General features: G+C 45.2%; 1 protein-coding gene across 1 annotated transcript in view; it reads right to left on the minus strand.

The window, feature by feature from the left end:
• Positions 1–12,392: 12,392 nt before the first annotated feature.
• Positions 12,393–27,145, minus strand: part of dchs1b (dachsous cadherin-related 1b) — a gene marked incomplete at both ends in the record, with an annotated part of 78,517 nt that continues 63,764 nt past the window's right edge. Inside the window, 15 exons of the mRNA XM_080833273.1 lie at positions 12,393–14,986; positions 15,233–15,374; positions 15,901–16,187; positions 16,407–16,537; positions 16,997–17,148; positions 17,339–17,550; positions 17,747–17,860; positions 18,263–19,129; positions 20,845–21,054; positions 21,186–21,311; positions 22,069–22,308; positions 23,820–24,669; positions 26,274–26,431; positions 26,614–26,710; positions 26,813–27,000. Of these exons, the coding sequence (XP_080689399.1) occupies positions 12,393–14,986; positions 15,233–15,374; positions 15,901–16,187; positions 16,407–16,537; positions 16,997–17,148; positions 17,339–17,550; positions 17,747–17,860; positions 18,263–19,129; positions 20,845–21,054; positions 21,186–21,311; positions 22,069–22,308; positions 23,820–24,669; positions 26,274–26,431; positions 26,614–26,710; positions 26,813–27,000 (6,368 nt within the window). The remainder of the gene's footprint in view (positions 14,987–15,232; positions 15,375–15,900; positions 16,188–16,406; positions 16,538–16,996; positions 17,149–17,338; positions 17,551–17,746; positions 17,861–18,262; positions 19,130–20,844; positions 21,055–21,185; positions 21,312–22,068; positions 22,309–23,819; positions 24,670–26,273; positions 26,432–26,613; positions 26,711–26,812; positions 27,001–27,145) is intronic.

Here is a 27,145-nt window from a genome sequence, read left to right on the forward strand (position 1 = left end):
ACAGCGTGGTCATCCATGACTGGCCCTGAACGATTACCATGTTTGCTTTGAGTGGAAGGCTCTTTCACGGACGGCCCGGGCCACTTACCCTGCAAAAAGAGCTCTGAGACGAGAGAGGGTCCCCTGTAGACCTTCACTCGTCCATACTGTCAACCTCAATAGTAAGGTCTCTTGATCAACAACTACCAAGTTCAAATGAAGTCTCACACTTTAGCTACATCATTACATATTTGATGTCACAAGTTAATGACGATAAGAGGGTTATTTGCCTTAATCTACTCACAAGCAGATTCTTTCTTAAATCATGCTGTGTTACCTTGTCACGCTCATGGTCGTGCTTGTTTTGTTTTATTTTGAACACGCTACTGGAACTTTCCCTGTGTGAAGAATGGTTAAGCAATTCCCACTGCATATAATGATTATATATTACATATCATCATAATATAATACAATGGAATGGAATACGTGGAGGAATACAACAGCTTCCTTGCCAAGGCTGTAATTTAGATTGGAAATCCATTCATTGAAGATTTCACATCCACTGGCTCACTGGGATAGCACCGCAGACTATGGTTAATGTTGCATGGGATTTATAACTCCATTCTCCAATGGCCTATAATACAACAAGCTCGATTTCTGCCAATGCCACGGCTTAGAACTGCTTCAGAGAGAGGAGATGAGTGCAGCCATAAACTGGGGAATATATAGTTTGAAAAATACAACTTCGAGCTAATATTTTAGACATATTTTCAAGACACAGAACACTGAATTACATGGCAGTGTTCTACTTCTTGACATTTGCTTTTTTAGTGGCAAAAGGGCTCATATGATTGGCCTATTTCAAATTTGTACTGACCTTAGTTTGTAACTTCACTTCTGGGAAATACATGAATCAAATTATGCCACTCTGTAGGCACATTAAGAACCATATAACTTTATGACTATTCTGAGGTAACAGACCAGTGTTGTCTTTTTGTGTAAATGCTCTCTGTCATTCATGTATAACATGTGACAATACCACAGACCGAAGGTGAATTGCTCACTTAAACTATAAAGTCACTAGTGAAAAGGAAGTCTCATGTGAGATATCCAGACTAGCCAAACAGACTCATTGAGACATAAAAATATTTAACTTGAAAACTTTCCAAGTAAAAACATTTTTAACCGTACCCTTTGTGTTCATTAAGCACATTGCATTCTTTTTCAAAGAAGCGTTAACATTAGCAAAAGTCGCAGTTGTCCCGGCCAATTCCACAGCTTGCTGAAACAATTAGATTCAGGCCCCATCCATTCATTTGTGTCACAGGATGTTTTGTGTTCTTTGATGAGGAGAATTATGATAATAAGAGAGACAGCTATTTCCTTGCCTTGTGCTTGCCTTGCAGTCTCGCACCAAACCACAAGAGCCTTATTTTTGTCCTGCTCGTCTTGGGCGCGCTGCTCAGAGCCCCGGTGACATGTGTAAGGCCCAGCGGCGAGCCGAGCCGAGGCGAGGCAGAGTAATTACCTCTATCTCTGACTCAGCCTCAGCCAGCAGCTGTCGTGACTCAGTGTTTGAAGGCGAAGCCACGGCAGACGCTGATTTATCCCCCCCTGACTCCTGTCCAACTACGCACGTCTTTGAGGTCCCAATTATTGGATGGGACCAGCGTCTCTCGCCGCGGCGGAATTGAGGTTGTGACTGGGCGCTTGTGCGGTTAGCTTGATGGCACCATTCCGCCGGTTCCACCAGCGGAGGCTGTAAGCGATGCAAAAGAGGTTAAGTGTGATTTATTCCCCTAGAAACAGTTGATCGGTCAATGGAAGGACCCCTGAAGGATGTGGGTTTTTACCCTGGGGATATTCTGTTGAAACTGTTGTTGAAAAGCAGGATTTTTTTTACAGTATTTGTGAGACTCGATTCATCATTTTCTTTTCTAAAAGGAGCAAACCACACCCTGCCTCGACCGTAATTTTAATATCGTTAAGGACATCAACTATGTAGATTGGATGCATAAAACAATATTACCACGCAAAACCATAGTTGCTATTCAGTTAGGGGAAAAATAATCCCAAGCCCTTTTTTAAAACAGCTGGAACCATTTTAGCAGAGAGCTGCAGTAAGCTCTCCATTCAGCATACACTGGGCGCTCTCATCAACCAAACTAGGAAGGTGTGAATGTTCTCTGCCTGGAAGCTAATGACTCAAGACATGCCACTCCTGTTTCCCTCCAGCGCCCCGTTGCTGAGGTGGGCAGACAGCAAGCAGATTCCCACCTTGATTTAATTACCCCTGCGGATACACCTCCACACCTAAGCCCCTCCGTATGGACATTGCAACCCCTTCCTACCACTCTCAGGCCCGGGTCTTCATTAATCCTGAGGTGGTGATGAGTGCTGTCAGGTCCCGTCTACCGTTGCCAATGCCCGCCTCTGCGCCCAGCCTGTGTCCCCTCAGTGGGCCCTGAGAGAGGGCACCCTCTGCCAGCTCCACTCAGCCGACACCATTTCTCATTGGTGCTAATGGCAGGAAAATATACGTCTCTCCTTAAAAGGCATTGTTCCCTAGACTGCAGATTATTTTTCTTTCTTTTTTTTTGCCTTCCATGAAAAAAGACAACACATATTAAATCATCTGAGGCTACTGTGAGAGAGTGTCTTAAATTCAGCAAGGATCCTGGCAGGCTCACGACGCTTGCGCCACACTGTGAGCCGAGGGGTGAAAAAAGCAGTTCAGTCAGCCAGCTTTTTTTTTTTTTTTTTTTCTCCACTCATGTGACCCAGCCCAGCGCTCCTCACTTTAAGGATTATTCTCAACATCTCCACTTCACCATCTCCCTAATCCTTCCCATTGCCTTTATCTGAACTTATGTGAAAGAAAAAAAGGGGAAAAAAGTATGAAGTAAAAGAAGTAGAGTTGTTCCTCTCACCCAGAAGAAGAAATTCTCTGATATCAAAAGCTTCTGGCTGTTGCTCCTCTTCCCTCTTAGTGTCTGGCAGAGCGAGGGAACCAGGCAGGAGTACAAAAACAACATGACAGCCAGACTTTAGGCAAGTCTACTCTTAATTTAAGGATAATGTAATCTGTTCTGTCTGCAGTACCGCCAAACATGTGAGGTTGACTCCTTCGAGATAATCAGTAGGATTTCTACCCTGAGTTAACAGTAATGGAATTATTTATTACAGTTATAGATAAATAAGACGGCTTAGGAGTTTGGTGGATACTGGAAGTACAAATATTTTTGTGTCTGAGGCATTATTACATTTTAGGAAAGGAAGCTCCACACTTCAACTAAAAATCTCTATCAAATGAATGGTAGAGCCCATATTGAAAAAGACACTGCAGCTTAAAATAGGCAAGAATGGCACAGGAACAGGCCCTGTGTAATAACAAACCAAACCAAATCAAGCAGGAGCAAAAATATGAATGACACACAGAGAGGCCTGTTTCAAAATCTCAGCTTTTTCAAAGTGAAATGGAGTGCTACTCATGATGATTATAAATACAAGTATATTTAGGTCTAAAGCCCGGGGCATTTTGATGCAAAGCAGGTTCTCAGTGGAGTCCATAGCCTGCAGTGATCTGAGGAGTTGGGCAGGGGATCGCTAAAGTCAGACTTAATAAAAGTGAAGCAAGAGAAGTTCCTACTTAGGGAAGTGCAGAAAGCCCCGCCTGTCAGGCCCAATGCTTTCCTCCAGAGATGCGTATTGTATTACTGCATCACTTTTCTGTGCTGTTATCGGGAATAATTTATTGTTTTTTGGAATGATAATAATTAGGCGTTGTACTGATGGCTGCTTAGTTCAAATTCATGTTTCTTGTTATTCTTTAGCAACACACCATATGATTCAAACATCTTTAATGGCCCCAATTTATTCATAATTGCTTCCTGAAATCAACCAAATCCACAATGCAGATTGAACAAGAAGGATGCAAAAAAACATTTTACAGTTCCCATGAAAAACAGACATCACTTAAAATGGTATGATGAATATTCTAAGCAGAATTCTTTATTCAGTTCCATTTAACTTCTATGTAGACTTGATGGGCCAAATTCTTCATGCTTTCTTTCCCATTGTAAATGCTGATCAGAGACTAAATGAGCCACATTACGTTCTATGGGGGTTGCTCATGCTATATCAAGGGTTAGGACATGATGCTATGAGGGAAACAAAGTGCTGTATATGCTCTGTCTCTGAACCAGCACCGTATGCATTTTCTCTAAACTCATACGCGCATTAAATGGCCATGTAAAATAAGTTGTCAAGATTAAAATGTTAATGTACATTGTCATGAGAAACCCGCCATCATTTCTTGCAAAAAAAAATAATTGTGGGGACCGTGATGGCTTGACCTCGTTACTGGCTTCAGGGCTTAGCTGTGCTCTGTTTAGATGCACTGCCAGAACTAACATGTATGTATCTGCCCAAACAGCACCACATCGCATTAATCTAATCAGAACTGAATGCACGTTCAGATTATTTTTATCTAAGACGTCTTGCCGTGGATAAAGTTTGGCATTCGCTTGACAGCTAAGGGCACTGACCTTTGCATGGGGCACTGTCATGCTAGCACACTTGGGGGGGGGGGGGGGGAGACACTGGAGACAACCACACTAGATTGGAAAATGATGCTGGAAAAAAACTATTTATTGCAGATAGTACATTGAGTTCTCTACTTCAATAGGCTTCCAAATCTTTCCACTCAGATTCTTGTTTGCCAGTTGAAGATAAGATTTGTTTGTGATAAACTGTATGCCTGAAAGCATGTAAAGATGAAAGAAATATGGCAAGCAGTTCTGTTTCCCTGTGTTCTTATCTTGCTGAATGAGGAACAAAGCTGTTTCCATCAGTCCTGTCAAGGCTACTGAAGCAAGTGATGAACGTGAATTTATTTCAAACTGGAGAGTACTCCCAAAGAAGAAAAAAAGAAGAAAACTTTCTTTCCCAACCAAAAATATTTTTTTCCCACTGACAGCATATTAAAAACATCTACTGACAAACTGTCAGTCTGTCTGAAAACAGAACCAAATCTCAGATTGTGAGTCAATTAAAATACAACACTTAACCAAAGCGACTGAATGAAAGAGGCCAGAGGAGTCGGTCTGCACATGAACCCAACTTTCCTTTGCGTGGTCCATCTGAGTGCCATCCAAGCACCTTCTCCCCAGCTTTAGTGGCAAACTGACGCATCCAATAAAACCCCTCACTAACTTCCACCCCAGACTCCTTAACGTCTTGGCAGCGCTCTGCTGTGCTCAACTCCGCACAAAGTGGACTCACCAATCCCACACCCTCCAGCAGCACGCACCGAAACATAAATCAGAGTTCGAAGGGCCCTAAGCGTTTCCAGAAAAAAAGGTTAGGGGAACCCATACAGACGAGAGCCAAAATGGAGTCAGTCGCACTGCAACAAGCAGCCCCAGGTGTGAGTTCACAGCCTGACTGAACGCTTGAGTTTAGAGAGGCCACAGCACCGTGCCAGTACCCCAGACGCTTGTGCCCAAGACTTACACACCCTTTCCTCTGCAAGAGCTCATTGTGATCCTCTTGACTGGTGTAGTGAATGACTGTGCTCAGATTATAATGCAGTCCATGCATGATCAAACATATTCTAATGACTATAAACTGTTGGTTTCACTGTGCCAGTGAAATCTTGTCATGACGTCATGACTTCAACTATTATGTAATAATATTACAAAATCTGAAATTTGTGAAATTTGTAAAACTACTACTGAGTTATATATATTCATCCATAAATCAATAGGTCAAATGTAATGCATTATGAAACTTCACACCCCTTTTCCCTGTAAGGTGTCCATCCATAAGTGGGACAAAGTGACACCAACTAAGCTGAAATACACATAAGAGTAAGAGTACAGTGATGGCTTTGATATATATATATACTGTTTATACGTCTAAAAAAGCTCTTTACAGTACACAAAAATGAAACAAAATGGTGCCAAATGTATTTGAGCCCTTGCTTGACTCAAGAGTGAATATTGTGCGCTTGAAAATAGCTGCAGCAGAATCATTTGTCACAGTGCTCCATACCCAACCCAAAGGCTATTTTTGTGTTAGGCTTGCAGTGGGTGTGAGAGGAAGAAATAAATAGCTGGACCACCCTTCCTGACCGGCTGGTCAAAACAATAGATGTTCCCAAATTGTCAAAAGAAACACAGAATTTGATCTTTCCGGTGATGATGCAAATATGGAAAAATGGTAGAAAGTAGAAAAAAAATTGGAAATTGCACACAAACAACTGTTCAACATAATGAAGCAGGCTAGTTCAGCTAAGACTGAAAGAGTCTTGGATTAGCCTATGGAGCATCTCCCCTTCGCTCACTCTAGCACTGACACCCCCCCCCCCCCCTCAACACACTTCTCTCTCTTTCACACGTTTACTCACACTCTTTTTCTCTAACAAACCCCCAAACACACTTCTTTATATCTCTCTCTCTCTCTCTCTCTCACTTTCACTCTTTTCCTCTCAGCACTCGGCCCTCTGTTAGGCTCCATTGTAAGACTGACCGGTCTAAATGAGAAACAGACCCCAATGTGCCTCTCTGGCTCCTTTCTCCTGTCATTTTTCAAACCTACCTTAAAAAATAAAAGTGCAAGTGGACCGAAAATAGTTTGAAGGCAATTGTGAGCCAACAGGTTTCTGAAGACTGTTTTCTCTCCACCTCTCTTGTGAGTCACGCAACCTTCCTGTCGGGAGCCTGGCTGGAAATGAGGGAAAAGAGCTGACAGAAGAATAGATATAGTTACTGAGTCACTGAAGCCATTTTTATGGATACGAATCCAAAAACATACACACCTACGCACACACACACACACGGCAGCAATCCTGCTAACAAACAAAACTGTGAGTGGAAATAAGAAAATGAAGGAACAAACTTACATTTTCGAATGGGTATCAGTCTTGTTCAAATTGAGCTGTTCTGTTGAATCCTTTCCCATTCATTAATGAAACAGCACAATTACAGATACTTGTCTGTCCTGTGTTGGGGCTTGGATGAAAGACCCCGAAACACACTTACTGACAGTAGTGGCTTTGCCTGTGTGTGTTGACAACATGGCACTCCTTTGGAAAAAGTTTTATTCGACCTGACCATATGCCTAAGTTTCCGTTTCACTCATCAGTTAGCTGCTCGGACAAGGGAATCAGTCCTACCATCTGGATCATGCTGAAAGCGTAGATGTTGCTGTGAATCACGCCGCAATAAACTTACGTGTGGACATGTCACAGCAATAAATCATAAGCCCATAAAAACTTTGAGTCAAAGAACCTTCTTTTGCTTATTACCTCTGCTTTGGCGCAGCTGAAAAGCCCACCTCAATAGGTTAACTGTTATCTGACTTTTGCAAACAAACTCTTTCATTCTTCTTGTGATACTTCAGGCTACCACAGGGGACTTACAAATGGTAGAATATAGCCCAAAGCCATTTCCCATGCAAGGTAAACTAGTGTGGTCAGTTAGCGCTGGCTTCATAGTGCATGGGTCCAACTTGCTAAAACAATAACAAGGCCCAAGGTAACAAGACATACATGTCCAGCATTAGGGCTTCTTTTCTGGGCCACAAATAATAAGAATGCACATGACTGGCACTGACTTTTTCCCTTTTTTTTATATGTTTCTTTTTCTGTCTTTCTCATCTGTTTTTCTTCCTTCTGGATACTCCTAAGGAAACCCTGGCTGTCTTGACTGAAGCTGAGGGGAAGTGGGTCTAATGACATACACGAAAGGGGGCAGTGTGCCTGGCACATGCCCCAGCAGTCTGAGCTCAACCACTGGCCCTGACAGCGGTGAGCAACTGAAGCCCCACATCACAATCAGAACTGCTGCTGCTCGCCCAGCTTCTCCTGCTGTAGGACACAGATGCAGCCCCCCAGTCTCCAATCTGGCAGTCAACTGCTGGAACAACATGCAGAGTGTTTTTCTGCTTCCCGGTATTTAGAATAGCAATTTGATTAATGACATGCATTCTAATTAAAGGCATTTTTCCTATAGCTGAATAAATATTTCTCTTTCCGAGGGTCTGGGAATTAAACCACTTATTGAAGTTGCTTAAACAGCCTCTTAAGTGCATTTCTGTGAGACGCTCATTGAATTCTTATACCATACCACTGCAGACATGTTGATGATTTATGATGCTTGATTAATGGAAGACTTTTATCTCTGAATGGAGATTTCTCCAACATCATTGAAGGTGCATTCCACAGAATAAAAAAATGGCTGGCATGCATCATCCCATCACCGTGTCTAACCCAAATCCTCAGCTGCACTGAGCCGGACCTTTTACATCTCAGCAGCTGTTAGAGCACTCAGCCCTCATCTCCATCTCCTGTGTCCAGGTCTAGACCCTCACCCTGCCCATGGACAGACGATAGGTGGTCCTGAAATGTCAAATTGTGATGGCTACAGTATGTATAGGCCCTGCTGAAGTAACTGCAGCCTGTGCTCACACTTCGGGGAGTAATTCCAGGTTGTTTGTTAAGCCGTTACCCCACAGATCATTTACCGGCAACAACAGACATGGCGCTCCAGAGGGAGGAGGGAGTTATGTGGCGTGCTACTGTGTCTACATGCCGTTAATACAAATCGCATTTCCAAATTTGCTGCTTGGGTTTTCAACCAAGCAGGCAGACAGTATTGCACACACACACACATATCACGTTGTGAAATCATTTCGCTGTCATTGTTGTAATAGTGCACCGGTTATGGCAGGCGTCCACTGGAATTATGGTTTGGCGCATTTCAGCAAGTATGAATTTACATGCTTTCACAAGCTTTTGACATTTTGAGGAGGAGACAAATAAAAAAAACCTAATTGTTTCTTGAAGGAACTTATTTGTCCATTATTAAAAAAAAAAATTAAGTTCAAGTTTGCAACATGCAAGATGTTCTTTGCTCCAAAACTCTTTGAAACACCATTCTTTGTTGTCCCTCATACAAGAGGCATTGGAATTCCCTATTTCCAAAGGCCGCAAAAAGCAAAGAGCCAACTTTTTCTTATGCTGCCCAATTACCCCACATTTTTTGTTCCTATGAATATAAATATGTAAGAACTACATTAGGATTACATTAGCATTCATTACTGTATGTTAATACATTCTTTCAAACAGAAACTTTGGAAAAACAATCTGCACATGTTGTTAATTCCTACAGTAGTAACATCATAATAAATATATGCAAAACTGTACACTCCACGTGCAGGCCACTTTCTTTGTTCCCATGAACAGAGCCAGCACTGCACACATACGCAACGCACATGGACAGCTAAAAGGACTGCGAGGAGCAATTTGTTGAATTTGCCAAAAATTGCAGACTGTCCCTTTAAAGTTAAAAGATGTTCAAGAGGAGCTAAATGAACCTCACTGACAAACTGAAATCCAAGTTGGGGTTAAATGTGTACTTGCAGACATTTTGTTCTAGTGTAGAAACACAGCCAGAATCTCTTCATCACTTCTCTGTTTGTGTGTAAATCTGTGAGACATGCATAGTACATTGATCCAGAGAGCTGGGCACAGGCCAACATCAGCCACACAGCAGGGGGCCGAGTGGCTCTGCTCTTAGCAGGGGTAAAGTGAGATGGCTCTGCTCTAAGCAGGGGTAAAGTGAGATGTTATGTGTCCACTTCTGCACAGTTTAGAAAGAGCACAGCCAACATCATCTACTGTTGCTGCTGTTAGATCAGTCTCCTCATCTGCTGCATAAATAATGGTTGAGAATGATAAGAATGAGTTGAGAATGACTGTTATACTAATGTGGTTAAAATGGTGCTACTGTTAACAATATTCATTCTTTACCCTAAAGTACCTTTACAGCTTATTGCCTTTATTTATAGGAAAAAGACAAGATGCAATATCTACTTTGTGCAGTTCTGTGAAACTTTAAGCCTGGTGTTCACTAACATGCATGAGACGTTGTATGGAGTTTTAAACTCAACTTACAGATTTTAACCCAGTCATAGACCTTCTCGCAGCTACATATCCGTTGAAAATATAGATTTAATAAAGATAGCTTGATTTTTCTCCCACTCTGGCTGAAAGCACTGTTTAAAAGTTCCAAATGATATGGCTCAACATTGGAATGAGAAGTAAACATTAAAAAAAATTCCTCCATTTCTTGGTGAAGAAGTGGGGCGGAAATCCTCTACCAGCTATACAAACATGCCTGCCCTCCATATGAGAACAACATCTTATAATTATCCAGTAGGTCATCATATGCATTCTTGGGAGTTTTACCAATGATATAAACAGCACATTTGGGGAAAACGCTTATGCACACACACACAATCCCTATACACAATATTGGAGTGTGTGTGTGTGTGTGTGTGTGTGTGTGTGTGTGTGTGTGTGTGTGTGTGTGTGTGTGTGTGTGTGTGTGTGCGTCTGTGTGTGTGCGTCTGTGTGTGTGTGTGTGTGTGTGTGTTTGTGTGTGTGTGTGTGTGTGTGTGTGAAATGTCTCAGTTCTTTATTTATCAGGATTCACTCCAACAGTAAATCCTCTGGCATAGCCTTGTTTTCTGTCCTCTGATTATCCTTGAAGGCCAATTCTAGCTCACACTAGAAAAAGCATGTCCTGGCAAGCTTTGTAATGAAGTACAAATTGAACTGATCTTCCAAACTCTGCTGAGAACCAGAGGAGTTGGTCTTTGTTTAACTTTTAATGGCTTTTTTATTCCCTTTCCAAGTCCTTGGCCTTTTGTTCAGAGAAGACGACACAAGTCCAGGTTGACAAAAGAAATCAGTAGAAATTTATTACTTCCTTTAAATATATGTACAGATTATTTCTACCATCATTCTGCTGCCAAGTATCAGGAGGAAGGCGGTCTTGATCAAACCTCAAAATGGAGTCCAATGCAGTCCAATTCTTCAAGACAAAATGATGTATTTTTGCTAATGTCCAAATCCAAATGTTTGTCGCTGCATCTTTACTTTTTTACCCACTGCCAGTGTTCCTTGAGGCAGTGGTGATGTTATTTCTGCACTGGAGGTGGCCAAACTATCCTCTGACGACTCGAGGACATTTGATTGCTGTTGTCATTGCATTGGCCCAGAACAGAGCACAACCACAAACACAGCATAAACAACATCAGACTGCTACTTTTCAACACTTGAGTCATTTGCAAAATGTCCGGAGAGAAACCCCCTTACAAACATGCATGTCTGATTGCACTTGGACAATCATTAAAACCCACTGAGACATCAGTGACTGTCTGCCTCAATCGAACAGGACCAAACCAAATGCATTCCATACCATTTAACAATGTCTTGGCATCGCATTAGAATGTGTCACTGGCCTTTTGTAAAGAGAGAGTTACACTTAAAGACACGAGTGATTAGAAGGAGAGGTTGGCCCCTGCTACGAAAAGAAAAGAAAAAACACGAGGGCAATACTAATCAATTCTCTCTGGTCTGAAAAAAAATTAAACAACCATCAGTAATGAAACATGGCGACCAGGTGTGTTTCATTGGCAACATGTAAATGTCACACACAATTCTGTGAATTTCTCTAGACGGCTACATGTCTAATCTTTTCTACAAAAAGGCTTGCTAAGATGTATATTTTTTTTAACAAATAAAAAGACATTTTCGGATATAATACAGCTCTCTGGTTTCCTACTTTTCCCAACAGTCCCAATTTTCAGTATAAATAACTATCAAAGCACAGTTTTCACTCATACACATCACAGATGTCAAAGGTTCACAAACACACATCATACGGCAATCCTAGAAACTATACATTAATACATCATACATACTATGGCTGCTAGCATACATACAAATATACATATACGTAAATAGAATGTAATGAAACTTCATTGGAAGTAATGGCACTGTAAATGAACGCTGCATAAAAAAATAAATGAGAACGACCAAAAGCAATTAGATATGTTCATGAACATCAAAACACGAAAAGTTCATTCTTCTTTCAAAATGTGCATAAACAGTACAAGTGTACAAAGTGTCCTTAAAGAAAAGGTTTGGCTGACTCAGTAACCTTAGATTTCAGGCCCAAATCCAATAACAGTCAGACAAAAGAGCACAACACACTTATCTCCCTGGCCAGCCAGTGAGGCAATGCTAAAGGGCACATATATCTTCCAACATCAAAACTAAGGCTGGTCTGATAAAGGGTATCGTCATTGAACAGCAGCAACAGTATCAAATCTTTATAACCCTTTAGAGTTATCAGAGACCTACGTCACAATGTGGGCGGACAAGGCGGGGAGACAGCCCCCTATTCTCTTTGCTTCCAATCTCACTTTTTTATCATTCACTTCAGACACCTTATGTATTCCGCGAGTGCCCCTAATTACACATTAGGTTTGCTCTATGTGCCGTTCTTTTCCGGGAAAGTCTTTGGCAGCAGCAGTGGCAGCGATAGCAGCAGAGTAAGGTCTTAGATCCTCATCTCTGAGTCCTCGCTGCGATCCGTGGTGCTGATCATGGAGGTCGAGGGGCCCTGTGTCACCCCGAATGGGGACACGGCTGGCGAACGTGCGGCTAGTGGTGATAGTGATGGGGAGAAACTGGGTGACATGGCGGCTGAGGAGATGGAACCCTCGTGGCTGATAGGAGAGCGCCTCAGGGACGTCAGGTGCGGGAACGTCCGGCCGATGGCCGGTTTGGGCGGCACTGACTTAGCACCAGGGTGAGCCACGGATGTGATGAGAGGTGGCGGATCTATCCGGGGCTTCATGTCAGTCTTGGCCTTGGGCTGGAATGGCCGGCGCGGGTTGTTGGGCGGTGTAGTCTCATCTTTGAGCCGGGCAATCTCTGTGAAGACGTTGGCTAGCGGCTGGAACTGAGGGCACCAGTTGAGGAGGTAGTCCCAGTTATAGCTGCCCCGCAACTCCTCATCACTGGCCACGATGGCTGTAAGAGAGCCATCTACTGCAGGCTTCCCATCCTCGGGGAAGGCGTAGTCCTTGGGATGGGAAATATTTAACCCCCTGCCCACCCCCAGGTATCCTCCTCCCTCATCCCTGTAGACAGGCAGCTGACCCGAGAGCAGGGTCCCACTGAGACTGCCCAGTTTCCCTTTCCCTTTAAACCACTGGCTGGCATCCAGGGCTCCTGGCTCGCAGGAGATGTCGGAAAGCTGGTCTGCATCCTGCTGGATGCCCGAGTCGGGTCCTCGGGCAGAGATGTGCTCCTGCATGGAAGACGTGATGCTGGCCACACGTGGGTACTCATTGATCATCCGGATTTCGTCATCCTCGGCAGCCTCTGCTGAGCCTCTTCCACTGGAGTGGGAGGGGTCCAGGGAGCCCCCGCGGGGGTATTGAGCTCCCCCTGTCCCACCCTGATCACCTCCATAACCAGGCAGGGTTTGGTGGTAGATCCTCTCCCCAGATTTGGATTCGTCCAGCTTCTGCAATGCCAAGCCTGAGTCCACAGCCCTGTTGCCCGTGTCCTGGGCTTTCTTCCTGCGCTTGGACTTGACAACGCAGAGAGCGATGGCAATGATGACTAGAATGACCACGACCCCTAGAGAGGCGGCAATGATGCAGATTAAAAGGATGTTGAGGTCTGGTGCCAGGCCAAAATTGCTGTTTGTGACATCGATGCTAAGCTGAGCTGTGGTGACTCGAGAAGTGTCTAGGGGGCTGTGCGCTGTTATATCTACGGTCATCAAACGGGTGTCCCTCTTCGAACGTCCAGAGCTGTGACTACTCGAGCTGTCCATCTTGAGGAAGACCACCCCTGTTGTCTTATTCACATCAAAGTAAGGGGAGGGATTAGGAAAGGAGTAGAGCACTATGCCATCCACCCCGCCATCTTCATCCATGGCCTGTACTTGCCCGATACTCTGGCCCTTCTTGGCTCCCTCAGGCACCACAAAGGAGAAGTCAGTGGTTGTGAACGTCGGATCATACTCGTCAACGCCTGTGACGTATACCTGTACGGTGACTGTGGCTGAGTTATTCCCAGCATCTACTGCCACTGCTATAAAATTGAAAGAATTGACCTTCTCAAAGTCGAAGGTCGTACTAGTCCTCACTTCACCAGTGATCTGGTCAACTTGAAAGGAGTCCCTTCCCAAGCCAGACCGATCCACCATGAAGTATTTCAGCTGCCCGTAGATGCCAGTGTCATAGTCGATAGCATGCAGCACAGTGACATGTGAATTAGGTGGTTGATTTTCCCGGATGTTTGCGGTTATGGTCTCGATGGGGAAATACGGCCTGTTGTCATTGACGTCCTTGACTTCCAGGGTGACCGGTGCCAAAGCAAAATGCCCATGGCCATCTGACGCCTGGACGATTACCACATGCGAGGACCGGCTCTCTCGGTCCAAAGGCTGTTGCAGCCTAAGCGCTCCTGTCCACTGGTCGATAAAGAACAGCTCCAAATCATCACCCGAACTGATGCTGTACTGGATCTCGGCATTCGGGGCAGAGTCTGGGTCGGTGGCGGTCAGGCGCAGAACCTCTGTTCCAGACCCGGCCCCCTCGTTCAGCACCACTGCGTACTCAGCGCGGCTGAACACGGGCGGGTTGTCGTTGACATCGTTGACGGTGATCACAGCGGGAACGCTGGAACTGCGCTGGGGCACGCCACGGTCGGACACCACGATGGTGAGGTTGTAACGTGGAGTTGTCTCAAAGTCAAGTGGCTCTGCGAGTATCAGTGTGCCCACTGTCTGGAAGCCGTGTCCTTCTATGAAACGAACACTGCTCTCAATCTGAAAGGTGTTCCCAGAGTTCCCACTGGCAATGGCAAAGTCGAAGCCAGAATTTTCCTGTGACATGTCTCCATCCACCGCCTCAAGAGTTAAGATGGTGGCTCCAGGTAGCTGGTCTTCAGGCACAGTTGCACGATACTCAGACTGGTGGAACATAGGGGCGTTATCATTGACGTCTGTAAGCTGAACCTGCACCGTGGTGATGGAAGACAGGGCTGGGGTCCCTCCGTCACAAGCCTCAATGACAACATTCACAGAGGGTCGCTCGGGGTCAAACTCTGCTTTCTGGTTGATGAACAGTGTGCCTATGGAGAAACGTGAACAGATGAAGGAGAGTGCGTATTTCATTTATTATTTAGTACTGCAAAATGGTTAGAACAATATCAACAAACTCGTGACTGTTATATAAAAGTAGCATGCAATGAAAACATATACATCAGGATGCATGTATTGTAGGTTTTGTAATGAAATTTCATCCTAACATTGAACTACAATGCCATCCGGATATGAACACAGAATGAAAGAGAAAATTGCTGCATAAATCATCTCACCATTGTTAGGGTCGACATAAAAGCCGTCTCTTGAAGATGACATCACTCTGTAAGTGACCTTTCCATTTTCACCAGAGTCTCGGTCAGTGGCCGTTACCGTGACGATAGGACTTCCAGGTGGAGAATGCTCTGGCAAGGTTACCTTGAATAGAAAAACAGTTTATATCATGAACAGTTTACAACAAGCAGGAAAGGACCTATAAAAGTCTTCCTCCTAATTCATCTCTTTTCCTTCCTCAAAATCCCTCCTCGTTAAAGGTGAAGTCATTTCCTTACTCAGACTGGAAAACCTCAACAGTCATATTCATGTTGAGACTGACTATAAAAAAGCATTTATTACTGTGAACTTGTGTATACAGGAACAAATTACCCCGTTAGGTTAATTCAATTCCATCAAATTTAATAAGGTGTGAATATCTGGAAAACCTACAACCTCTGGAGTAATAAATTAACTCTGGTAGACTCACATGAAACAAAATGTAATGCAAATAAATGTACAGTGACACAAACCAAAAAACAGATCCCATATGATTACTGTAAGAAACTCTGACACATATACAGGCTTACTGAAGGGTTTCAAATAAATGAGGCTAAACGCAATGTTAATGTGGTAAACGTTCAGTGGGTTCTATGGGCCGTTCCTCAGATACCTCTTTACTGTTATTCACCTGGTAAAGATCCTGACTGAATGTGGGTACGTTATCGTTCACATCCTCCACCAGGATGGTGAGGTTGGCTTCGCTCTTGTGTTTGGAGTCTGAGGCTTGGATCGTCAGTGTGTACCAGGTCCTCTCCTCGAAGTCGAGGGGAGCGGTCAGGGACACTTGGCCGTTGTAGCGGTGGATTCCGAACTTCCCCTGCGAGGGGGCATCCAGCTGGAGGGTGTATGACAGAGCAGGGCCAGAGTCGACGTCGTTTCCTGTCACCAGGGTGATCTCCGTGCCTATTAAGGAGTCTGGGGGTGGGCGGAGACAGACAGATATAGCTCTCTCAGACAGGGCGACGAGTGAAAAAAATAAGGGATGAGGAATGGGAATACTTAATAACGCTTTATAACTATCATGTGTGAACCAGAGTGCTCTTGAAAGGCAGTGAGATATGGAAATGGTTATGGTAATAAGAAGTGATAGGTTGTTTTCAGTCTGTGTAAAGGGCAGCATGTTAAATCACTCACTCTCTGGCACGCGCACTTCCAAAGGTAGAGGGATCGTGGGGCTGTTGTCATTGAGGTCAACGATGATTACAGTGAGGACGGCAGTGCCGACCAACCTCGGGCTGCCCCGGTCTGTCGCCGTTACAACAAGCCTGTTCAAAGAAACACATCCAAGGTTAGAGCACTGGGATCAATTTGACCCTGTTTCTTTTTTTTAAACTCCTACAACTGTCCTTTTCTTTTTTTCCCCAAAAAAACAGTGAAGGGGAAAAAACAAAGAATAAATGTATTTTTAGGGAAAGGACAAAAAGAACACACTGATAAAATAAACTTGAACCACCAGCAGGTCAAAATATGTGAGAAATGAAACTCCCACCGCGAGTCCACGGAGCAGAGGGGAGCACTTCTGAATCAAAACACATGGGGAAAGCTGAGAGGTTCGGAGCCCATCACACACAGGGCGATAACGCCACGGAGAGAGAGAGAGAGATGGAGCACAGGAGGGAGGACTGGTACATTCCACAGAGCAGGGGAACAAAGCCCCCAAAGAGCTATGACTTCACTTTGCTCTCTGCCAGACAAAGAACACACACACACAAACACACACTCACTTGGTCTGGGTCCAGATCTCACGATCCATGATGGCCGCCGTGGTTATGCTGCCTGTCAGAGGGTCGATCTTGAAGAGGCCGCTCATGCTGGAAGACTGGATAGAATAGGTCACCTGACCATTCTGCCCCTGGTCCACATCCTCAGCCAAGACCTGCGAGGCAAAAAAGATTAACATGATCTCCCATGATTACATGGTTTGGAGTGGAGAGACAGTGGAAAAAAGTACATGATAAGATAAATATCTTGACCGGATCTTTTAAATACACTGGAAAGTGTGTGTTTGTACCACAGTTACATCAACCAATTTGGAAACACTCCATGGTGACTGTGGGAGGCCTGACCTGAATAATGGGGGCGTCGTAGCCTTGCGCCTCACGCATGTAGGCCACATAGTTCTGCAGCTGGAAGCGCGGGAAGTTGTCATTGATGTCCTGTAGAATGAGGTTCATCGCCATGAAGGAGATGGAGGCTGCAGTCTCAGCCTTCACCACTAGGCGGAGTCTAGGGGTGTCCTCAAAGTCCAAACCATTGGACCTCTGAACCCAGATCTCACCTATAGGAAAAAGCAGAAATATGGTCAATTCTGAGATAAACACTTTATAACAAAATTAAAATGAATGCAGGGGAACATATAAAATGCAGGATATGGTAGATTTTCTTGCTTCTTGTGTGAATTAAAAGCTGCTGGTCAGTCATGTCGAAACCTCTTCCAGGAATATCACAGAGACTCTTTCTGTGTGCGGGCTTACCAGTGTTTGCACTGATGCTGAAAGACTGCTGTCTGTTTCCACTGAAGATGCTGTAGCTGATGCCTTTGCGGGAGCCGTCCAGGAAGTGAGCCTGGGCCTGAGCCACTGCTGTGCCTGTCGGAGGAGGAGAGGGCTACACTAAACTCTTCACTCTCAAACTAGAGTCCACATTCATCAGATGAGACATGCGCTTTTCTTGGAAAACAGGTTCATTTGAATACCTTTCTTTTTTCATTATTTTCATTCAGTAAGGGTGGGCAAAACATTTCCCCACAGAATTTAACAATGACATTTTGAATCGACACTATCGATCTTTGCACTTTTTGTTTTTGTACAAGAGACTTTTCTTGGAAAAACAGGTACATTGACATACTCATTGACATAGCATATGATTCATATCCACACTATCAATCTTTCATAAATTATTTTATGTAATTGTCAATGTTTTATCGTGTTTCTAATGTAGGAGACTGTTAAGATACCGGATAAGCTCACAGATAGTGTTGTGTGACTGACCTTTGGCAGCATTCTCCTGCAGGCTCACGTCTCTAGCCGCACGGGAGAAACGGACGCCACTGTAGTCCTGCTCCCTCACGTAAATGATCACCACGCCCAGGGAGGACTGGGATGGGCTGCCCTGGTCCATGGCCTCCACGATGAGGGTGCGCTGGATCTGTGTGAGGGTGTGGAGGGCCTCCGAGGCCCGGATCTCCCCTGTCAGCGAGTTGATGGTGAAGCCCCTCACCGGACTGGCAAAGCGGTAGAACACAGAGCCGTTGGCCCCGAAGTCCTTGTCCTCTGCACGCATAGAGGCCACCACTTGATGTGTAGCCACGCTCCCGCTGGACACGTTGATGATAAGTGGATCCTGGATGAAGAATGGGGCGTTATCGTTAATGTCCTGAATGGTGACGATCACCTGGGCAGTGGCGTTGCGCGGCGCGGCAGGAGAGCAGTCGACAGCGACCACCTGGAAACTGTATGAGTTACGCCGCTCGCGGTCCAGAGGCATCGCTGTGGTGATGTGGCCCGAGTCCGGGTCAATAGCGAACGCCCCACCCGCCTCGTGGCTCAGGAAGTACATGATTTTCCCGTTGGTGTCATCGTCCGCGTCTGAGGCAGAGACCTCCAGCACCAGAGTCCCCGTAGCTGTGTCTTCAGGGATGTCCACCGTGTAGCTGGCCCTCTGAAACACTGGGCTGTTGTCGTTGACGTCCAGGACAAAGATCTGCACTTGGGCCACGCTGCTGAGAGGAGGCGTGCCACGGTCCTGGGCAGACACCTCCAGAGTGTAGCTGGCCCGGGTCTCGCGGTCCAGGCCCCGAGAAGAGGACAATGCTCCGGAGGTGCTGTCCAGCTGGAAGTCTCCGTCAGGATCGCCAGCTGCAGAGAGAGGATTGGAGAGGACATACGTTGACAATCGCTTGAGGTTCGGCCGTGGCCTGGAACAACCTCTCCGAGTCTTATGAAAGCAGAACATGTGTGTGCTTATATCTTATCCACAACTATAAAAGCATTTCTCAAGCATTCTCATTGACATGCTTTCAGCACAAATTTGAGCAAATGTCATAAGTAGCACGTATGAACTATTAATCATATGCTCACACGCTGCATTTTAAACAGCTGTCCAATTTTGCAGTTGTCATACGCTTGCCTTCTGCATTTGCTGTGGAATCTTAAGTCAGTGTAAGTTTACAGTTTCTTATAAAGTCATAATAAAATAAGCTAACAAGCTTTGACCTGTGCTTAACAATGCAGATAAAGAATTTCACATTTCAAGCTGAAGCAAGGCAGCGTCATTCAGTCCCACAACTAAAACGTGACTGTTTGAATGCCGTATCATGGTCTGAAACACAATGGAGCCCAGAGTGCATATTATTACATAGAGCATAGAGCTCTCAGCTTAACCACACTTTCTATTCCAACTTTTATCTTTACTTCAAAAACAAGGCTTTGTTAATATCCCAGGTAAAATCTGCAGGATAAAAAAGTAAGCTTATGTCAGATCTAAAGCCCTCGGTGAACACTTTGGTGTTTCTTTGAAGATGTCACTGCAATCAGGTCAAACTCCCAAGTAACGAGTGCAAGGAAATCTAAATTCTACACACACATACAGACTCCTGCTGTTACTGTCAAACCCCCCCCCCCCCTACACACACACACACACACACACACACACCTGCATGATCATCCACACCCCTGTGCACACACACACATACACACACACATAGAAACATACACACACAGCATCAGATCTGGTGACAGTGAGATTTGAATCTTTCCTGAGTAAGCCACTGAGCTTTAGATACATTGTCAGCTCATACTTCTGAGTCCCACTCCCGTGTTCCCATGTGAGCCTCACCCATGAGATCACACCTGATGCTCTACACAAGTTGTCATATTATGTGCACTAACGAGGCATGCCTGTGATCCATCTTGAAAACCCAGTCATACTCACAGAGGATGTGGGGAAAAACATCTATTGTTAGGTCCCCCTATCACCGTCCTGTCCAGTACTTCCTGTACTTGGTCCTATTTAACCTTCTCCCTCATGACAGCGTCTACGCTCTGGGTTCCACTCCTGGTCTTCACCTGGTCTTCACCTGCCACTCTGGATTCACCAGTTTTCTGTTTCAGCTCATTAGGAGCCGCTTTTAACCACTCCAAGCCTGGATATTTTGATACTTTCAAGCCATGTTTGTGGTTTGACATGGTTATTACCTGACTGGACTCCATCTTTTTGCTTAGTTTTTTACTATGTAACTGGGTCATCCTTTGTGTTTCTGCCCCGTTGGACTGTTTTCTGGTTTTGACCCTTGCCTGGTATTTTTTTTTTTTTAACTGTTAGGGACTACTAATGAAAGTGCACCCTTTTCTAGAGTGAGAGCAGAAGGCAATGCTAAACCCACCACAACTCTGACAGCAACAGATACTGTACTCTACCTATGATTCTGTGTTACCCTGCCCAAAAAAAACGAATCAAAGTGCAACAGTAAAGAGTATACTGGAAAGAGCAGACGTATGATGACCCCACCACAATACAAACATTAGCTCTCAGCAATATCCAGCTAATGCTCTCAGGACAATGACTACTGTACCTATGATCCTGTACTCCAGCGCTCCAGCCTCCCCTGAGTCCTGGTCCGTGGCCCGGAGGACGCACAGCTCCACGGGTGCCTGGTTCTCTGGCACCTCCAGGCTGTACTGGGGCCGTCCAAACACCGGGGCGTTGTCATTCTCATCCAGCACCGATATGTGCACCGTGGCCGTGGCAAAGTTTGGCGGCATGCCACCGTCCTTGGCGTAGACTGCAGTGATACATGATCGGTTAGATAAAAAACAGGTGTGGGAAGGTGTGTGGTGGTAGGTCATTGGAAAATGTTGGAAACAGTTGCCAAGCTGCAATGCTGTACTGCTTTACTGTAGAGTGGGAGTGTACCTGTCAGAGTGTAGTGGTCCTGCAGTTCTCTGTCCAGGGCCTTGGTGACTGTGATGACTCCTGTCACTGGGTCTATGGTGAACCCTTCTTCAGACAGTCCCCCATAAGTTACATGTCCATTTGGCCCTGAGAAAAACACAATGGATGGATTATCAAGTGAACCTGATGTTGACCTGAATCAGATACAGTCAAAAGGATTTTTTGCTCTTATAATTCACTTTTGCAAGGCTGAAGTTGAGGTTGAAGACTTTCGTTCAAGCAAATTGACTTCTGACTTTGTGTAGTCAACTAAAATCTAAAACCTAAAAAAAAAAATCGAATTTCTAATTCACTTGTAAACTAAACGCATTTAAAGATATGGACCATGTGTTGCCCCTATGTTTTTTTTCTTCTTAAAGACATTAAATATCCCATATGTTTCATTAACAGCTCAGTATGCTGAGCACTTGCACTTTCCCTTTGTCTACGTCCTTCTCTCTTCTTTTTTTTTCTCTGTCCTTGGCATCCATTTGCCCGATTGCATGCGAAGTGAGAAGGCTTTGGCAACAGTACGTCCTTACTTCACTAATAGTTCCTGGACAGGGAGTTTATAATCGCCCTGTTTCATATTCTCCTGACTCAGAATGTCAGAATGCAACCCACACCCCCTTTTCAGTGTTTGATTAAAAACAAACACTGCATTCTTACAATGAGGCAGCACTGCATTACATTATTCCCTCCACACACGCCAGCACAGAATCAGAGAGTAGTGTCAACTCAACCGTAAACCTGGATAGTTTCAGCAGCTCAACAAGACATGACTGAATGCAGGAGAAATGTTCCCTCGAGTACGAGCAAATTCAAGGCCACGTCAGATGTTGTCGTGGGGGGACATTGAGTTCACCTTGGTCGCGGTCAGTGGCGGACACAGTGAGGACTGTGCTCCCTGGCTCCTCGTTCTCTTGGATCAGGGCCTCAAACTGGCTCTTCTCAAACAGCGGAGCCTCGTCGTTCACGTCGATCACCTGGACCGAGAGCACCTGTGTGGTGGAGTGTTGGGGAGCTCCGTGATCTTCTGAGATGATGGTCAGGTTGAAGGTCTCCTGTTCCTCCCGATCCAGGGCCTTGAGGATGGAGAGAGAACCTGGGTTGGAAGAAAAGAAAAAATAAAGTGAGTAAAGGGTAGGGAGTCAGAAGAAAAATTGCTCATAAAAAGCGTCATTAAAAGAGATTTTCGTGTGGTGTATCAGCGGAAGCCAAGAGAAAGGTCAATGCATGTAAAGAAACAGCTTAAACCAGCTCCCACATCTGCAGGGAGGTGTAAACTGAAGCTGTGGCTTGCATTGCAAGATGGAGTTTAGTGTGGAATAATGAACATCCACACAATACACATATTGCCAGGTACACACAAGTGCATATTAACACACACCCACACACACACACACACACACACACACCCACACACACACACACACACACACACACACACACACACACACACACACAAACAAACACACACTGAGAAGTTCACACTACTTGTGAGAGCTTCAGGAGTTGCATGCTTTAGGGAGCTGTAAAAACATTTGGCTCTGACTTCTATTTTTCCATACAGAAAGAGTGGCAGTAAACACACTCATTTCAAGCCGACCAACAAACATCTACGCAATAGAGCTGAGATAAACACAACCGCCCTATCACAAACACATCAGCCACTGTGTGCACCAAACAAACCATTACTACACAAACATTCAAAGCCCCAAGATGACATTTTCAGATAGCATTTTCCTCACTCATAAAAATATGTGGCCAAGAGTAGTAAATGTTAAGCGCTGTGCCTTACTAAACACTTTCATCCTACTAAAACATCATTTTTGTAGCTCATCTGACAGTTAGGTTGAACTAAGGTAAGAGTTTCTAAGAGTTTAAACAGAAGCACCCACGTGATGATGCAGAGCTGTTTGCTTACGGGAGAAGTCTGCACATTGGGCCTCATTTTTATTTATAATTCACCCGACACACTTCAGCCTTAAACACTTCACTCTGCTGTTTGGGTTAGCTTCCGCTCCCCCCACTCAGGAGGCTCTGCTTTTACGTTTAATGGCAAAAAAGCACTCTTGCCAGACCACCACCTACAAAACACTAAAAAATACTCCCTAGTGTCTGGTCAGTATCACTCCATTATAACCCACACTGGTCTAACACAGCACCTAAATCCTGACCCACGGTCCTGTGCTAGATAGCACACGACTTTGATTTAAAGCAGAATTGTTTGAAAATCAAAAAGCATACATTTATGAACCATTTGACATTAATGGAATAAAAAGGTTTCCCCAGCTGGAAAACGGATTAAGTGTTTTTGCCGTTTCAGTCCAATGCAGGTTGTGCATTAAGTAGGTCTATATTACCAAACTTTGATGATGGGGAAATTTTACGCTAATGGACGTTATTCATCAAATCAAAGGGGCACCGAGTATATCCAACTCAAATAAAACCCGCACTCCCATGAATGTAAAGCTTTCATGAAAATGAATCTTTCATGCAAAGCAAATCGACCTGGACTGCTGAAAAATAATAAAGCACGCCAAACAGATGTGGAGTTAAGGAGTTAGTAGGAGCAGGAGGTGAGGGTGTTAGATCCTCTAGACCACCTCTTACCAGTGTTGGGGTTGAGGCTAAATCTGCCAGCGGTGTTGCCGGACTGGATCCGGTAGGACACGCGTCCGTTCTCCCCCTGGTCTGCGTCCCGGGCCATAACGTACAGCACCACGAAACCCACCGGCTGGTCCTCCATGACACTCACAGCGGTGGGCGAGCTGAAGACAGGCGCGTTGTCGTTCTCGTCCGTCACGTAGATGCGTGCCGTCACCGCTCCCCACAGCCTCTGGCTGGGGTCCAGGCAGGAGTCCGTGGCCCGGACCACCAGGAAGAGAGAGGAGGTGACCTCGTGGTCCAGCTCCTGGCCCAGGATGAGCACCCCAGTGATGGGATCGAGGCTCAGGAGGTCGGGGTTGTCGGGCCAGCACTTTTCTATGGAGTAGCGCACTTCGCTGTTGGGGCCGCTGCCATCGCGGTCGGTGGCCTGGAAGGTGTAAATGGAAGAGCCGGACGGGGTGTTCTCAGGGATGGCGATGGTGACGGGGTCCTCAGGGAAGTGGGGTGCGTGGTTATTGCTGTCCTGCACATTAATGTTCAGATGCACCATGTGGGTGCTTGGGTAGGCCATGGAGAAGTCGTCAACCTCGATCTGAAGGGTGTATTGCGCTCCCTTCTCGTAGTCCAGTTCGCGAGCCAGATAGAGTTCCCCCGTGAGACGGTCCAACATGAACGTACCGTCCTCATCACTGCCGCCCACGACCAGATAAGTTACCTGTCCGTCAGTCGAAATGTCCCGCTGGTCATGTGATCTCACCGAGCCAATGACAGTGCCAGGTTTGGCCCCCTCGACAGAGTTTATTGTCATAGACAGAGTGTTGGGTTTGGGAGAAGCCCTGACTGAACTCTGGACCTGTTGAGAGAATAACAACGTGTGTCGGGATTAGAAGTGACAAATGTTTAAACAAATAAAAAACATCAAACATTCACTAAAATACATTTGCTATCATGCACTTTGATGCCTTACACACCATGGAAAGCATGTTAATAATAGGCTTCAGTATCTAAAGACAGATGGGGAACAAATGCATGGAGACCCTGGTAAAATGACAGCAGGGCAAACAGTTCAAAGTTGAGTAAATGTTAGAAATAAATTAGATTCACAAACATTTCAACTCTTTTCATAGACCCTGGGACGACAACCCTAATAATAATGATCAGATTTCCAGTGAGCGTTTAGACCAAAATGAAGAATGCAATAAAACAACAAGTCAACCCAAGTTCTCTGAAACAATATGTTTGACACATGATAAGTTGCAAATAGCTAAATAGTTGCACAGCGATTTGTCTTTGTATTTCTCTTGTACTGCATGAGATATGAGGTACAGTATGTCTTCAGATAGCTCAAATATCATTCCAAGCACAACATACATGGGCTGTTTAACTCAAACCAATTAGGATGCAATTAAAATGTCAGATACATGAAAGCAGCGTGTGGTCATTTCCTCCCAGTCTCTTCCCATGACTGCCCCATGACAAGTTGAGCCCTGCACTCTCTGATCTGCATTAATTGACCCATAAATTAGCATGCTGCAACATCTCGGGTGTTACTGCAAGGAGCAGTAATATATTCACCCACAGAAATCTCTTCACATGTCCCATTTATAATCACCGCACACATAAAGATCCCACGACATATCATCATCAGTGAGGTGCCTTGCCCAGCGAAAAAATACAACACGAAATATGATCTTGGTGTTGTTATCCTAAAAACGTTATCGTTTGCAGGAGAGTCTCTCCGGGTGCGCTACCGTGTCGGGGAGTGGTGGCAGGGTGTGTGGGGGGTGTGTGTGTCTCTCTCAGTCTCTCTCTGTGTGATCAGAGGGCGCTGCAGCTGGGCCTCATCACAGCCCATCTGGGAGCGTTTGATCCCAAGGTGCTTTTCCCCCTCCGCTAATCTGAGAGTCACACAACCACAGCACAGGGAAATCGGAGGCATCTGTTCTGTCTACAATTAGCGTCCTGTTCCTCTTTGAAAGCACCTCGGTAGTGAAAAAAAGGAAGGTTGAGGGTGTATTTTGCTATGGAAAGCACATTGGGTCTTAAAATTCTAGAGTTACAGTCATTTTTTTCTCTCTCTCAGACAAAAAAACCCAACATATCTCAAAGTCTATTTCTGACAGGTCCAAGTCAGCTCAGGGTGTTGTATGTCATCCTTCTGATATTACTGCTGCGGTATACAGAAATATGCACTTTCATGAGCTCAATATCACATTCAACAATATCTTACAGACCTAATGCTGTGCTTGAATAACCTCTGTGCGCCTGAGGCACAAGCTCTGGAATGAGTTAGTGAACAGAAGTTCAGAAATGTAAAGTACATGTGCAAAGTAAGTATAACCATGGTAGTAGCTGAGTGGGACAGAGAGATATTGTGAATGTATGGGAATGTTCAGCAGGTGTGTGTGTGTGTGTGTGTGTGTGTGTGTGTGTGTGTGTGTGGACAGACATATTCACCTGTATGCGTAGCATGTTGCTGGAGCTCATCGGAGGTGATCCACGGTCAGAGGCAGACACAGTGAGCGTGTACTCTGCCTTCTCCGAGGACCTGAGAGGGGAGGCTGAGCGCAGCTCACCCGTGTTCGGGTTCAGAGAAAAACGCTCAGCTCTCACACCTAGACAAACACACACACACACACACACACACACACACACAGACACACACGCACACACACACACACACAGAAAAAGGACAGTAATAGATAGGAACAAGTAAATAAATAGTATTAAGAAGTACAATTAAAATGACTGTGGATGAGTGGTTTAGATCTAAATGAGCATGTGCCTGGTGGCCAACCTGAAAGGGCGTAGAATATGGCGGCATTCTCCCCCTCATCTGGATCCTTGGCTTGAATGGTTCCGAGTAGAGTACCAGGTGGGACACCTTCCGTAACCTGAGACACATGGGGAAGTAGCCACAGTCAGCATTACAGTTACAGAAAAGGTCATGCCCGACAAATGAACAAGGAGAAGGTGTGGAGCATTGATCATCACACCTGAATTAATGTCTCTTTGCCAGGCTGTGTGTGGGAAAACGCCGGGGCGTTATCGTTGTCATCCAAAACTGTGATGTGGGCTGTGCCGGTAGCGCTGCGTGGTGGGGTGCCACCGTCTTGCACTACCACAACTACCTGGTAGCTGGACTGATGCTCTCGATCCAGCTCTGTACGAGTACTGATCTCTCCTGTGAAGCAGAGATAGATTGAGATAGAGAAAGATGAAGAGATGGAGAGTGAGAGAGAGATAAGAGGGAGCAAGGAAGGAAAGAACAAAAGAAGAAGAGAAGGGGGGAAAGGGTAAAGGGTGGTTGTGAGAAAATGAAAGGAAAG

Source organism: Sprattus sprattus (genome assembly GCF_963457725.1).
Source record: "Sprattus sprattus genome assembly, chromosome: 1".
In the NCBI taxonomy this organism is placed as follows: Eukaryota; Metazoa; Chordata; class Actinopteri; order Clupeiformes; family Clupeidae; genus Sprattus; species Sprattus sprattus.